Here is a 16,020-nt window from a genome sequence, read left to right as displayed (position 1 = left end):
AGACTACACTGTCAGAGCCCTAATCTCTTTCTTGGTAGGTATAAGGGGAAACGTATGGAAAATTTGCTGACCCTAGTGACTGGATGGTCCCAATTACAGAAGATTTAAAAACAATAACACAAAATCTTTACTGACTAATGCATAAGAAAAAAATCTCCCTCCTCCCTTCCCTTCCCTCTTCTTTCCCTCTTTCACTCCTTCCTTCTTGTTCTTTCTACTTCACCTCCCTCCCTCATCATAATAAACAAAGGTGTAAGCCTGGCTCAGTGGAGATTCTGCAGGGTTACTGCCCGGAGACCTAAGACTTGATAGATGTGTTTTCATCTCCAAGTATTTATATACAAAAGATAAATTAACCTGTTCTGAGTGATAGTCACTAAAAAATGAATACAGATTCATCAGTCAGCTACTCACCCAGCCCCAAATTGCAATTCGTTTGTCATCCACAAATCCCATTTTTGAAAATTGTCTAAAACACATGGAAAAGTCCACAATCAGTACTGCATTGTGTATAGAAAACTAAGATAAGGCACAAATGTGAACTCCTGCCATTTGTTCTTTGCTTCATTCTATTAGAGACTAAGAATTGCTGCCAGCAGCCAACTAAACACCTGAGATAAATATCTGTCAATCATTTTAACTTAAGATCCAGATGAACAAGTTTTACTTTTGTTGGAGTTCATAAAAATTGTGTGTGTGTGTGTGTGTGTGTGTGTGTGTGTGTGTGTGTGTATGATTCACAGAAAACAAATCCTGGCAGTTTTTTTCACAGCTTCATATAAAAATTTGCAGCCCAGATGCACTTTTCTTTACATAATTGAATTTAAATCTCTCCAGATGTTTTTCAGTTTGAGAGAGTCTGCCCCTGGAATGGAGAAAGATAAGGGCATGAAAAACTTCTGAGTAGGGCTTAGGAAGGGCTCTGGGCCCCCTACCTGAGTACTTAAACACCATTCTCTAAATAAATCCCTTCTTATGGTGGGTGTTGATTAGTCAGCTCAACACCATGCACTCAAAATAAATAAATGTTTCCTTGATGGATTAAGAAACCTTTTTTGCCACTAAACTGTGTTCAGAATTGGAATCCAGGTAAAGAAATAAGAAAAATGTTTTATGCATTTATTTCTTAATCTTAGCCTGTCATCAGCAGAAAATATTTTTATTTAAAAATACCTGGCAAATGGAACTCAACTTTTTAGCATTGTGAGTGGTTGGGGACCTTTGCATTAACCTATCTTGACTTTGAAAGTTTTTGTGTTTTCACTTAATGATGTATGTCCTAGGTTGCCCTAAGTTAAGCAATGTTGGAAAAAAATTAAAATAGTTTTCAACTCATTATCTTTTCCATGTCAACTTTTTCAAATTGAAAGAGGCAGACATACAGCAATGTGTATCAGATCATTCCTGTATAACTTGATCAACCCTTACAAAATGAATGTATCCTTGAAATCATGGCCTGTGCATAAAATCAGAAGCCTCTAAGGCATTTGACTCTTTGCAAAGGGACAAAAGGAAGTGTTTTTCTTTTATTGGATTCTATAACAATTTCACCTGAACTTTTGCCTGGTTTTTATCTTTATATAAATTGGATCTTGTAGGATGTACACTTTTGTGTCTGTCTTCTTTGATTCAACAGTATGTGAGATTCATCAATATTATTATGCTTAGTTCTTTTTAGTTGCTGCAATAGTGTATGCTATTGTATAAACACACAATCCCTTATTACTTATTTAACTTGGGTTGTAAATAGTAAGTACCCAATTCTGCAATTTTAGGGCTTTTTTTTTTTTTTTTTTTTTTTTTTTTTTTTTTTTTGAGACGGAGTTTCGCTCTTGTTGCCCAGGCTGGAGTGCAATGGTGCGATCTCCGCTCACCGCAACCTCCGCCTCCTGGGTTCAGGCAATTCTCCTGCCTCAGCCTCCTGAGTAGCTGGGATTACAGGCACGCGCCACCATGCCCAGCTAATTTTTTGTATTTTTAGTAGAGACGGGGTTTCACCATGTTGACCAGGATGGTCTCGATCTCTTGACCTCGTGATCCACCCGCCTCGGCCTCCCAAAGTGCTGGGATTACAGGCTTGAGCCACCGCGCCCGGCAGGGCTTTTGTTGATCAGATTTGAGAGCGCCTGAAAACTATGCCCTCTCTCACAGAGAAGCGATTTGGATAGATACAAGTTTATTTTTTAAATATCAAAGCCTTACTCTTGAACAAATGTATACCCTGTTTATTCTAAATCTCTATTTTCTAATTGTTAAGGAAAATAGCTAATCATTAACTTTAGTAAAAGAGAATTTCATTCACTCAGGAATCCTTAATAAATTGTCATCTTCTCCTCTCTCCAGCTATTTAATCATTCACGGATCCTTCCACATTTCCTAGTCTGTGATTTCATAACATTATTTTAAACTACCCTCCCTATAATGCTTCCCCAGACACTCAGACTGTTGGTTGTAGAAACTCAAAGTTACATTTCCCACATACCAGTTGAATGTAATTAAATATAAGAGTTGGAATGAGGCTAGATTCAAATCCAGATTTACCTTGGCAAGTTACCTAACTTAATAATCTCCCTTTCTTTACTTGAAAGAGGGGGTAAGAACACCCACCTCTCAGGGCTTCAGTGACAGTGCCTGCAGGTAAAGTACTTCCCATGTTACATGCATCTCATGGGTAACCATTATTCATGGTTAACATCTCTTGAGCCAGATCACATCTATTTCAAGTCCCACAAGTGAAGAGGACAAGAATGAGATGTGATTCATACTTAACAGAGCCCTTATAAGTGGGACTGATGATGGTTGTGCTCCACAATTTTCCCAAAATAGCAGTCACTCTCATCCAGCCTATAGGAGCTACTTAGGACTTCACAGTTGTCACCGCCTATGATATAAATGTACACTGAAGTCCTCTCTATCCTTGACTGTGAAGCAATGGGCTTGATTTGTTTAGTCAGATGTTTGCTAGGGTACATTTATCCCTCAGTTTGTCCCCGAGTCTGATGAATTTTGACTTTTTGTTCTTAGAAGGTGGTAGGACATATGCCAACTCCATTTCTAGAGTCACATACAGAGAAGAATTTAGGAAATGCTTTTTTTAAAAAAACTTAATATAAATCGATAATGTAATATATTTTTTCTACACATAACATCTTCACTAAAACCTACCATAAGGATAAAGATTACAAATTAACCCCAGAACACTTTAAATTATTTACATTTTTAAATGGAAATTTTAAAGGGCAATAAAATCAGATGACCTTTGACTTCATCTCCTAGTCACTCACCTGGCTGCTTCAATTTGATCTTCAACTTCAAATGTTCCCAGTCTTCTGTTGATTGCATGCATGATCTTATCTCCTTGGTAACCACTTCCTCTGCCATCAAAGCTAGCTACTATAATGTTTTCTGTGCTTGCAAGGTAAGTGGCCCAGTTGAGTCTGAAGATAGCGTCCGCTTTTTGACTACATGGGCCTGCATACCTACGAAAAACCCCAAATTGTTAGCTTTCATGGTTTTCCTGAATCAAATAAAGAATGCTTACATTTCTCTTCCCCGGGGACAAGAAGTGTGCATCCTTCCCAATCATGAGCCTTAAACTGTGCCAGCCTCTGGAGTGTCCAGAATAGGTCCTGTAAAACTTAGCAACACAACTACCATGGTTGTGTATTTCCTTCAAAGATACTTGTCAGTTTTGTCTTTGAAGATGGTTATTAAACACAGACTTCATAGGCCAACATTTTAAAACAATTTTGTCATCTTGGAAATCAAAGAAATAATTTCTCTCATAGTTAAGAAGGGGAGTTGTGTTATAAAAAAATGATAATGACAACAATAAATGCAGCTTTGGATAGCTTTCCCTCTCAGCTTACAAATACTCTTGGACTACAAGTTTATTTCCTTCTTTAAGGAATTTCACTCCTGCATTATATGCTTTGCATTTCCCATAGTAGCCAGCACAGTCCTGCTCAGAATGACTGTAAATCATTGTGGAATGGACAGCAGTATGAATGAATGCTAGTATTTAAAACTTCAAAGGAAGAAACGGGTTGCATTGGAAAATGGGCATGTCATTGGGCATTCTATTTACTAACAAGTTTAATTCCCTTGTATCTGCATCTTCACAGACTACCATCTACTCTACACAGAGCTGCATGCACAATTGCTGTAAAGCTCTATAAAGCACTCTCATTTCTGCTTGCTAATCAAGAGGAGCTCCTTATAGCTCATTTCAATTCATTTAAATATGTCATCTTTGCACTATCTACACAACTCGTGGACATGGATAGTCTCCAATAACTTACTCCCTCCCCACCCCATCTCTCTACTCATCTGCTCACTGTCCCCAACACAGGATAGGACAAGTCCTTTTTACATGGCTTTGCTAATGTTTTCCTTCTACTTAGGGATTTCAGTCAAAAGAACCTTAGTTTTAAACAAAATACCGTAACATTTTAACTTTAAACAGGAAAATGCATTCACACATTTCTTGGGCAAGCACACATATTTTCACAATATGTGAAATGCCTTGCTCCTCTCAATTATATTACATTTGGTAGATTAAGAGCTTGCCTTAATATTAAGTATATATCAAGTTCCCTAATGCCAAGATTAAACAAGATTATTTTTCAAAATAGAAAAAAAAATTAGACCTCAAAAGATAGGAAGAAGAAAATAACTGAACAGAAATATGCGTTAAATTTATCATTTTTTAAAACCTTTTTCTAATGGAGATCAAATCATTACTTGCTGGGGAGTCAAAGAAGATAAAATATCACTCTTTTCTAAAGGATGCCTTTTTAGCATTGGAGCCGAAGCCTGAAACAAATTAGTGTCGCGAATGAATTGACTTCATTTGCTACAATTATTTTACTTGAAATTAGATAGCACATCTGGAATTTTAAAATATCTGTCGTTTTCTTTCTTTGTGCTTTCATGTTTTGTTTTCATGGAACTGTGAATATAGTGGATCCAAGCTATGTCTGATACTAATATCTGTATTCTCCTTTCCTCCCCCTACTTTTTTTTTCTTTTGCCACTAACAACAGAGAAATTATGTCCCTGAGCTTCAGTGTCTTTTCTGTATAACGGAACAACAGAACTTACTACATGGGTTTGTTGTGTGAATAAACTAAGGCAAACTACGGTAAGCAGCTGGCATTCGGCAGGCTGCTGCACACATGTTGTTGGTTCATTTTGTTTTAAATATAGGAAATGATACATGCCAGGAAAGGAAGAGTGTGACATTATGGCATCATGGGTGACTCTCGGGCAATTTTAGAAGGATTAAGGTAGGGTGTATTACTAATCATTATAAAAAGTACTTTACAAAGCTGTCATATTTAGAATTCATATGAGTTCACATTCAATGTTCAAAGACTTGTGATTTCGTAACTTTCTCAAATACTTGAAGTTTTGATAATGAACACTCTCTTATATCACTTCTCTTCACCAAAAAGGGGAATAGAAAATAGCTGGTGATAATATTTCAGGAACTAAAGGAAGAGAAACATGAGCCAGCCAGTGGGAGCTGGGGTAAGAGGACTGTCAAGGCTGTTAATACCCATTTCTTGCTTGTTAAAATGTCCAGACTTAAGAATTTCTTTGGAATTCCCCTGGAGTTCAGAAAAGCAAAACAATAGAAAACCTATATGCCATTATGACAGAAAAGGAGTGTCTCTTTTCTCTATTAAGAAGATGTGAGAAAACACAGGTTGGGATTTGTGGCTGTAAAGTGAAAGGAAGAAATAGTAAACAGTGATTCAGGAAGAGGGAAAGGATGCATTTGGCTCCATTTTTCAGTAAGCTGCACTGAGAAAAATATATATGATTCCAATAATTCTAAATTGCTCCCTTCTCTTGAATACTTACACATCTAATAGTAGAGGATATTTCTTGGATTTATCAAAATGGGGAGGCAAGATCATCTGATACCAAAATTCTAAATGAACAGAAAGATTAATTAGTGAGTTAAAAATTATTAGCACAAGATTTTGTCCCTTGTCTCTGTCAGTAGCAAGTGATTTCTAGAGTTTAACAATTTGTTAAATGAGAGTAGAAAAAGAAAATGAACTGCTTGGATTCAGCACATTTTTAAGATGTAACAACATTTTCTTTCAGGTTAAAATACTAGTTAATGTTAAAACATAAAGTTGTTTCTAATGTATCTATTAAATACATTGGTGCCTAGTAAAATAAAAGTGCATCTTAGAATTTCTAATGTTTTGTTTTTATGATTCTGTTCTTTGGCATCCGATCTACTTATCTAGTTTGTTTATGGCTTATGTTCTAAGTTTTCCTCCAAAATGTTTTCCTCTTCTTGAATTTTCTTGAAGCTGTTTAGGATTTTTAGTTGGCCCCAAATCTATTTTAGAATTCTGATTTAATAACATTTTTGTAATTCTTATTGCCATCCCAGACCGCAAAGCTGAGTTCCCATTTTCAGCTCTGTGTTTCACAGAATGAGATCGGGTTTATATGGAGCAAACTGTTGCGTACATTCTGTATGATCTCCCACGAGTCTGTTTCATTCTCTGTGCTTGATTTAACATCAGTTTAATAAATTTGTCCCTAAATAATGAGTCAGTTTCCTTTACTCCCAAATAAAAGATGAGTTTACTAATAGATCTATAAAAAAGAGTTTTCCCACATTTAAATAAGATTATTCCAGATTCAGTAGATTTAAATTGTAGGAAAAAAAAATCCTTATCTCTAGAGCCATTTTTTCCTGACATTTATCTTCCTTTTTGTTTATGTTTGTTACAATTATTTTACTTGAAAATAAAAGAAAGATTTGGGAGCAAAATTTATAAATAGATTTTTCTTCAATTTATATTTTGCTGACTACTGTTATGTCTTCTGATTGAATGTGCTTGTAAGAGCAAAATTTAAGTCTCTATTATAATTTTAATAGAACACCAAACTATCAGTTGACCACGATATTTTTAATGAATATGTGAAACCCATCATTTGATCTCTGCTTTGTTTGAATTGGCATTAGTTGATGGGAAGGTGTTTCAGTTCCACTTTTTTGGAGATGCACAGTCTTCTATTTGGGGGCTTCTTTCTATTCTCAGAGTCCTGCCTTCCCAGTTCCCTACTCCCTGACCCACCATTCATCCCTCCTTTCTGTAGTTTGAATGTAGATAACCACCTCCCAATAAGACATCTCCACCTCATAGCTTCATCTGACATCCTGTATCAAGTCATCCATCTACACATGTGGCTTCCCTGACCCTAAAACCTGCAGGGGCTCCCTGGTGTTTACAACTGAAACAGAATGTCACAGCTCAGTATTCAGTGCCTTCTGTACCAGGCTGTCAACGTTAGCTCTGGAACACTCTAAGCTCTTGCCATTTACATGTGGCTTAAGGGTCAGTAGCACTAGCATCACCTAGAAGCTTATTACAAATGCAGAATCCTGGACCTTTCCTGACTTGCTGGGTCAGAATGTGCATGTTAACAAGGTCCCAGGTGACTCACATGCACATTCGGTTTGAGTAGCACTGCTCTAAACTGTTCTTCGTGAGGATGCTATACTTTCCTGTGCTTTTCCTGATATTTAAAATTAGATGTATTGAAGCTTTTCTATTATCCTAAACTTTTTTAAAAACCTAAAAGGAATCAATCCTAATATAGATTCCTCCCTCCCCTATAGGCTGTTAGCCTTTGGTGGAAAAAATAAAGAAAAACAAAAAATAAATAACAAGATTTTCTACTCAAAGAAACCCATTGTTCTTACTGGTCTTTGAATATAATCCATAATTACACAACCAGACCAGGGACCACACTCTGGGATGTCAGGAGGGTTTGGAAAAATTCAAAATTTCTCTCCCAAGACTGAAGTTTTAACATTTTATAGCTAACATGAATTGTTTTATACAACTCTCTCAGATATCCTTGCTCTCTTTGGGTTAAAGGTGAAATACATTAGGATGTCATTAAGTTAAACACACAATTAACACTAATAGAATAGAATCACTAATGGGATAAAATTGAACTAGCAATAGAGCACGTTCTCACAGTCCCTTCCCTTTTGACAGAAGAAGTTTTAGGCAGAATGGTATTATATTTTAAGACAAAAGGAGGTAAAACTAGTGGTTCTTGTGACAAAACATATCATGGAGAAATAACCTTCTAAATTAGATTTATATATAATATAAAATACATATTTTCAGATCAAATTACTATATTTAGTTAGAGTGCATCGGTGTTTCCATGAAAATTACTATTCATGTAAGTTAAAGGAATTTAACTTACTCGTTTCATTCAAAATAATGAAGTCCAGCTTTTTGGAGGGCATCTGGACATTCTGCAGCATTTTATCCAAAGCTGAATTATCTTCCAGGACTCTCAGCTCTAAAGCAATACAGGAGACAGCAGTCATTCATTGCAATGTGAACAATGTGGATTATGCAGTACAATAATGAGCAAACACGAAACTCACTGATCGGACTACACATACTTCAGTTTATAAGGCTTGTGGTCTACTCATTGTCAAGTCACAAAGCCAAAGAAAATCACACAATGCTAAGTACATGTTGGTCTTATTAACACTTTCTTAAAAGCAAATGAAGAGTAAAATATGAGAAAATACCTTTATCACTCATGCTGTTGTGTAGAGTATAGAGGGGCAGACCAGGACCTGTTAACACAATCGGGAAAAATGTTTTAAATGAATACTTTTTTAGAAAAGATAGTCTACATGACTTTTCAAAAATATCATTTGTTATCATTTAACTGTAATAGAACATATAAACATTATAACAGATAAGAAGTTTAATAAGTGTTAGCTCTTTCTCCTTCTCCCTTCCTTAAAATAGTTGCAACTTGAGTGTAAGAGGTATTACTGGAAAGGCACAGGACTCAGTAGAATAAATCAGGAAATGAAACTGTGCCCTGCTGGGCCCTTGGGCACATTATCATCTCAGCCTAATAGACTCATCTGCAAGAGAAAATGTGAGCTGTTATTCTTCTCCACTCTAAAGCCGTGATCTCAGGATAACCACAGGGCTTTTCAGGCCCTGCCCAAGTGGGCTGCAGAGCCTTGGAGTCAGCCTCCCTAGGGAGGGGTGGGTTTCCCCCCGCTGCCCCCACTCCCAAGGAGTCCCAGAGCCAGGCAGCACATCTGCACAGTGCCTGACTTGGATAAGCGATTTCTTTCTGGCATGCAAAAGTGTTTTTCTCACAAGCCCATATCGTCACTATTTATCCCAACTGTGGTAGTTGCAGAGTGGAAGGTAATGTATAGAAAAGCTATTTTGTGAGCTCTTTAATTTTATGCATTTGGATGATAATATTAATTTTTATACTGGATTAGAACCACAGTGAAGGTACTATACAGACCTGGGGATGAATCCTGGCTTACTGTCTGTATAACTTAGGACAACATCGCTGTGCTTTGATTTCCTCACATATAAAATGAGGATAATAATATCTGCTTGATAGAGCTTTCCTAAAGATTAAACAAGATTATGAATATAAAGCTTTGAGCACAGTGCTTAGAATAGAACACATGCCCAAGGAATAATTACTAAAAACAGTCATAGTAAAGAACCATAAAGGAAAGCATAATAATAAATATACTGGTGAGGGAAGACTCAGACAATTGGTTTGAAAACACTATTTATTTGTGCTATGGACAGTTCTTTTCAGAATATCAAGATCCTTTCTCCCATTTTGAGAAGTAACCTGGCACACTGTTTAAAAGGGAGGGCTCAGGAGGCAGAGGCCTGTTTCAACTCCTGTTGTGCCTGTAACTCACCATGTGACCACCTGTGTAAGTCACCTGGCCACTCTTTGCCCGGGTTTCTTCATTTATAATAAATAATAGCAATAGCAACAGCAGAAGATGGAACAGTGAGTGTGTAGGGTGACACGCACCAGCTACATATATTTTTCTCATTGAAAGGGATGAGCGCATAAAATAATCATTTAAAACCCCCACTATGTATGTATTCAAGGCAGAAGTGCTTCTGTAATACACAAGGGTGTGTGATTGTGCATGAGTGTGTGTGTGTTTGGTCTAAAGCAAGCTATGCAAGTCTCTCAGTGAGAAGGGTAAGAAAAGATTGTTGAAACTCACTACTTAAATGTGACTGAAGAGAAGGGGACTTAGGTGATTTCAAGAGCTCCTCAGATTCAAAAGGAACAGAGGGAGCTGCTTCGAAGTAACAGTGGCGACTGCCCTCCCTCCCAGGGAGCTCAGACTTACCGGAACATCTCAGCTGATAATATTTTGCTTCTTTACTGAATGACACAGAATAGTACTGACATCTTTCTGGATTCAGCTCACAACTAAGGCATGTCACTTTTGTATAGTCACTAAGTTGAATTCTGTAAAACCAACAGTGGAAATTAAGTGCTTGATGAAAAGATAAATGAAAGGAAATAACTGAATAAAGCCATATTCTAGTTGCAAAGATAGCAGAATGCCAATGCAATCTTCAGGCCTCTTTTTTTTTTTTTTAATGTGAAATAAATACATGAATTAATAGTAATCTCAAACCTCCCATTATTTAGAAATATCACAGGACATTGAACAAAGCCATTCTCTTTTGTGGACGTGCAGATTGACTTATAAAGGAATAAAAAATGCTCAATAGCAATACCAGTTTAGTATTAGTCAGGACAAGGCAAAAAATAAAAATAGAGTTCAGAAATTGTTCATCAGCTAAAATGACTCAAGTCAACAACTTGACAGAGCTCTTACTTATAAAGGTTCCTTCCCCCTGGTATTCCTTTATATTCATTACTAATGTAGTATCTGGGAAAAGAAAAAATGAAACATATATTAATTATGTTTTTTAAGAAGTCAGAAGCATTCCACAGCGCTCAGACCCCAACCCTGAGGGAGCACCCAGTCCACACACGGGTGCCTGCTGCCCTCTGCCTTCACTTCCCCATCCCTCACCCTGCAGAAGCCATTTTTCTCCATCATCTCTAAACAGAAAGGTCTTGTTCTTAACAGGCTAAAATATGTAAAACCAGGGATTTCTTCCTTAATTAGAGTGAAAAGTAAAAACTCAAAAGAAGGCTTTTGTCAGAAAAATAGGACTGGAACGGCTAGCCTGAAATTTAGACCCCACTCATTGATCCCGATTGCTGTATTTTCCATCTTATAACATAAGCTACTACATGGCAGGAGCCCCACATTCCTGAGAGCAGCAGAGTCACTGCTGAAGAGGGTCTTCAAAAACTACTTTGTGCAGTGGCAAGATTCCTCCACAATTAGACCCATGAAGAATCATAGAAGTGCCTAAGATTCTAATGAAAAATAACACTCCCTTTTCTACCAACTCATATATGGCAGTTGACAGCTTCTGCAAAGCTTTCCATTTTGCAAAGAGTTAAGACCGGGACATGGACAGATAAAATTGCCTTTCCAAGCCTTCCAAAAAATCAGTGCCAGCTGAAATTTAACAAAATGCCCCTGATTGCTAGTTCAGCGTTCCACCACGTTCAAGTAAAAGAGGATGCGGCTCTTGTATGTAAAGCAGGTAAGAGCAGAGGTAGAGCTGCCTGGTGGCATGATATCAAATCTGCTAAGCATATGTGAAAATCATTAAGGCTTCCGTATGTTAAAAAGAAAAAAAGTATTGAACACATTCCAAAAAGACTACTCTTTATTTGTAGGAGATTTTTTTCCCTGCTTCTGGGCAAAGAGGGCATGATTATGACAAGTAGGTTTATATCCTATCGATTGTTACAATACTCACAGATAATCTCTGGTTAGAGCTTCTATCCCGATGACTTCCCAGGTGCCTTTTGTAATAAATGTGCAGTCCTGATTTTTTTTTTTAAAAGAGATTGATTAGAGACTCTATTTAAAGTGGAGGGTTAAATCATTTATATCAGGAATTCAAATAACCTTGAATATTCTTGTGGGGTTTCCCCGCCCCATTCCACGTTACACAATACACCACTGAGAAGTTTGAATTAGTCTGATTTTTTATACACATTGATCCACTTTACCAAATGATTTCCACTTCAAGTTGGTTTCAGAAAATAGGAGATCAACATGAAATAAATTATGTTAGGATACTCACTTTTTTATCTATTTGGAAATAGCAAATGTGTCTGTAACCTTCTTCATTGCTGATGATCTTGTAGAAACTATTACCATCAGAGGTAAAATGAGGTTCTGAAGGCCTAAACTAGAAAATCATAGAGAACAAAAGAACATTAAGGCACAGGGTCTCATCTCACTACCAACTTTAATTTTAGAAAGTCCTCCCCAATACCCGTGCTCAAAAATCCATGCTCCATTTGTATGCTAAATGAAAGTAGAGTTTCTCAAAAAGAAAATTCCCTTTCTATAAAATATGAACAAAAGACCATACTCATAGGTAATTTTTGTGAGCAGTAAATGAGAGAATGCACATAAAGAGGTTTGTAGAAAACAATAAAGAGAAGTTGTTGCTGATTTGTAGACATCTTTTCTTTATGGATAATAACTGACTTCTGACTGCAGGCATTTGGAAAATAGCATTAACCTTTTACTTTGAAGCGGTAAATTTCCTCAATGTCACAAATGTGCTCTCTTCAAACATACATGGTATTTTTTATTATTTCAGGTTGGGGTGGTTTGTAATTATGGGATATTTTTCTTTCCTGCTTTTACACGTATTTCTTTTTGAAAGTCAGATTTAGTATTTAACCATTTCTGGACTATATGCCATAAGAAATGTCTGCTGTATATTTCATATAAAAACATTCATATAGTTATTTTTATTATAAGCCTTTTCATTTTGTTAAATATGATCAACAATTCACAAAAAATATTTGTATAGAAATACAGAACAAAATTTCCATTTTTTTACAGTTCAATAAAAGATAGTACTCAGAACATAATGCAATTTAAGTAGAAGGGAGTCTATCCCAGCCTGAAAGGAATATGTTGCTTTACAATTTCGATTTCCTAGCTACATTTGAGAGCAGGTAGGAGATGGTCTTTTAAAATTGTTGGTTCACTTCACCCTCGATGTTTCCTCTCTCATCAGCTCCCATTTTGGGAAGGAAGAAAAATGCTTCCCTCTTCTATTTAGTGATTCAAAGCGAATTCATTTATGGAGCAAGCTGAGGCGTGCGGTACACTTGGTGTTCTCATTACAGAGCTTTAAAACACATTCCCCTCTCTAGACCTGTGTTCACAGCCTTATCTTTTTAATACATTTCCCTGTTTCCCCTGGATGGAGTTGTGCCTAGTAGAAATGTGTGAAAAGTGGCATCTGTCTGGTTAAATACAGAGAGGAAAAAACATATTTTTTTCAAAGAGTCGTGAGGAAGTGTAGCGTGTCTCTTGCCATGGAGGAAACCACTTTTCATGTTGGCAAACCTCTCCCCTCTGCCCAATGAATGCCTGAAGAAAAGGACGTGTGAATGCTGCCGGAGCTCCAAGCCCAGCTGGAAGGGGTTGTCTTCTTGGACTGGGAACCTCACCTCTATGACCCAAGAGATGTAAAATCTTTACATTTTGGGGGGTCACTTTGTTTCCCTCTTAAAGGGAGCTTAATGAAAATGATCATAAAAATTAAGTGAGATTCATTCATCATCTACTATGCAACGTGACATGATGACTGGAGTTCCTTCATCAACCCATTACCTTCCATGGTCTTGTAGCAATCTGGGTAGTGATTCTGCACAAAACATATATAACTCAGTGGGACTGAGAAGCATGACAAGTCCCTGAAAGTCACCACACTTTTCTGGATAAAGCTCTGTATCCAGACGCCTAATAAAGCGTGAGCCCACGAGTATGATTTTCTCGAAGAGAGGAGCAGGCACTATGTGGTTGCTGCTGAGTTTTTCTGCTGGTTGTAGTCATATCTCCTTAGGCATCTCTGCAGGCTGGACACAGAACCTGTGTTTTCTGCCTTTAAGGTACATAACTTCAAATGTGAGGTCAATGAGCACATTGGACACCTTGGCCGACTTTCAGCAATGGTTGCCCTTTAACTAGCTGGGAGCCACAACATGCTGGGAGTGCATTGTGTTTTGTTGTCTCGGCTTCTGATTTTTAACTTATCCTCTTACTTTTTCCAACTGTGTGTGTTATGTATTCTCTAAAAAACGATCTCTCTTTAGGGAACATTTACATATTTTGAGAAATAGGTTAACTAATATTGCTATTAATAACATATCACTTAGAGCCCTAGTTTTGAATAACTACATATCAAATAGCTGAGTAGCTGACTCATCCACAAAACCACACAACTCATAACACGTACTCTTCCAATCCAGCCAGTAGTACTCATTTCAATGTGTTGCCGTGCCTAGAAAGGGAAAGATACAATAACAACATTTCAAAGAGAAGTAAGATGAAATCTGTAGCCATAATTGTGGTAATATAAATAGAGCTATACTTATAATAATTGGAAACTATCTCCATGTATATATTTTATTTATGTTAGCATATTTTAAGTCACTACATTAGATCATTTGCCTCTCTTGCCTAAAGTTCTAGCCTGGGTCCTTTTGGAAGCTCCACTGGTGTTTTAAATCCAGCATGTACAATACTAAAGGGAATTTCATTCGTTTCCCTCTGTCCCACCAGCTTGTTCTACTCCTTCCTTCTTCTTCTAGTTAGTGGCACCTACCTGTTCACCCAAGCCCCAGAGATGTGGGATCATTCTAGATTCCTGCCCTCCTCATAGTCACCTCCTTCAGCCCCTGTCACCTAGTTCTTTGACTTCTGTCCTTCTCTGCTGCTAAGGACTTTGTTCATGTCCTCAGCAGGTTGCTCGGGGTCTGTTGGCAGAATCTCCTAGGAGATCCTGCTGCTCTTCTCTGTTGACCTTAGTTAGCAATAGATAGGTCTGTCTCATTGTGATACTCTTTTGTTTAAAACCTTGAAACAACTCCCCATTTCTTAAGAGATAAGTCCAAACTCCCAGAATGGCACCTGAGCCTTCGTCTGTATCCCCAGCCTCAGTGCTCCCCACTGTGCCTCTCCCCCAGTCCCTAGTCCCTGCATGCTCAGCCTCAGTGCTCCCCACTGTGTGTCTCCCCAGTCCCTAGTCCCTGCATGCTCAGCCTCAGTGCTCCCCACTGTGTGTCTCCCCAGTCCCTAGTCCCTGCATGCTCAGCCTCAGTGCTCCCCACCGTGCCTCTCCCCCAGTCCCTAGTCCCTGCATGCTCAGCCTCAGTGCTCCCCACCATGCCTCTCCCCCATTCCCTAGTCCCTGCATGGTCCAAGCTAGTCACATTGGATGCCTTTGCACAGTCCTTTGCTTATACAGCCTTTTGCTCTTATCCGTTCAGCATATGGCAACTTATTATCCCAGGCTACTCTATAGCTCACCCATGTCATCTCCTTCTCATTCCACCTGCGCTCAGTAGTGCTGATCATCTTCTTTTGCCCTGTTTCCTCTGTGCCTTGGTTGAACCCTTTTTATGGCACAAACTTGATATTATGAGGATTTCATTGGCAGCAAGCAAAGAGCTTGAGTTCTGCAGTTTAAATTCTGACTATGCCCTGTGACCTGAGCCAGCTCTTTAAACATTGATCCTCAGCTTCCACAGTGCCTGGTATACTATAAGTGGTAGTTTTTATTATTTATTTTGATAATATTCCAAACTAGAACAGAAACATTTTGAGGGCAGGCATGCTGACTAATTCACTTTTTAGAAAAATCCATAGCTTAGCACAGAGCCTGGACTGTAACAGGCATTCTATGTTTGTTGTGTAAATAAATAAGGGAATCAAGATAGGTGGGACTCCATTTCTGGGAGATGAGAATCTTCCCTGAGCTTAGCCAGAATGGGAGCAGGGAGGGGAGATGTGTAGGCACAGGGTCCGTGACTAGATAAGGGCAATTAGGGAGGTGTCTTTGGCATACACCAGCAAACCTCTTCCAGGATCCACCCCTCCTAAGCTGTGGGCTCCCAGAGGGACTTTAACTTTGACCACCATTCTGGTTGGACCTCGTGGTCTCCTGGCTAGAAGGCTCTCAGCACCTCAAGGTTGGATGAACAGAGTCGGCCTCTGGGTTGCCACCCTCTCAGACTGGCAATTATTTATTT

At 38.1% G+C, this 16,020-nt stretch overlaps 1 protein-coding gene across 3 annotated transcripts in view; it reads right to left on the bottom strand.

Moving 5' to 3' along the window:
* The window catches only part of DPP4 (dipeptidyl peptidase 4), an 81,472-nt gene that overhangs the window by 16,538 nt on the left and 48,914 nt on the right, over nt 1–16,020 (bottom strand). For all 3 annotated transcript variants that reach the window (XM_010329641.3, XM_003921932.4, XM_074399591.1), the window contains 10 exons: nt 14,226–14,270; nt 12,045–12,152; nt 11,715–11,782; nt 10,709–10,762; nt 10,211–10,332; nt 8,594–8,641; nt 8,257–8,355; nt 5,869–5,938; nt 3,285–3,479; nt 415–469 (listed from right to left, as the gene is read on the bottom strand). In XM_010329641.3, the coding sequence (XP_010327943.2) occupies nt 415–469; nt 3,285–3,479; nt 5,869–5,938; nt 8,257–8,355; nt 8,594–8,641; nt 10,211–10,332; nt 10,709–10,762; nt 11,715–11,782; nt 12,045–12,152; nt 14,226–14,270 (864 nt within the window). The remainder of the gene's footprint in view (nt 1–414; nt 470–3,284; nt 3,480–5,868; nt 5,939–8,256; nt 8,356–8,593; nt 8,642–10,210; nt 10,333–10,708; nt 10,763–11,714; nt 11,783–12,044; nt 12,153–14,225; nt 14,271–16,020) is intronic.

This window comes from Saimiri boliviensis, chromosome 5, assembly GCF_048565385.1.
Source record: "Saimiri boliviensis isolate mSaiBol1 chromosome 5, mSaiBol1.pri, whole genome shotgun sequence".
Lineage (NCBI taxonomy): Eukaryota > Metazoa > Chordata > Mammalia > Primates > Cebidae > Saimiri > Saimiri boliviensis.
The sequence above is the reverse complement of the archived record's forward strand: the minus strand, read 5'-3'. Positions and strand labels throughout refer to the sequence as shown.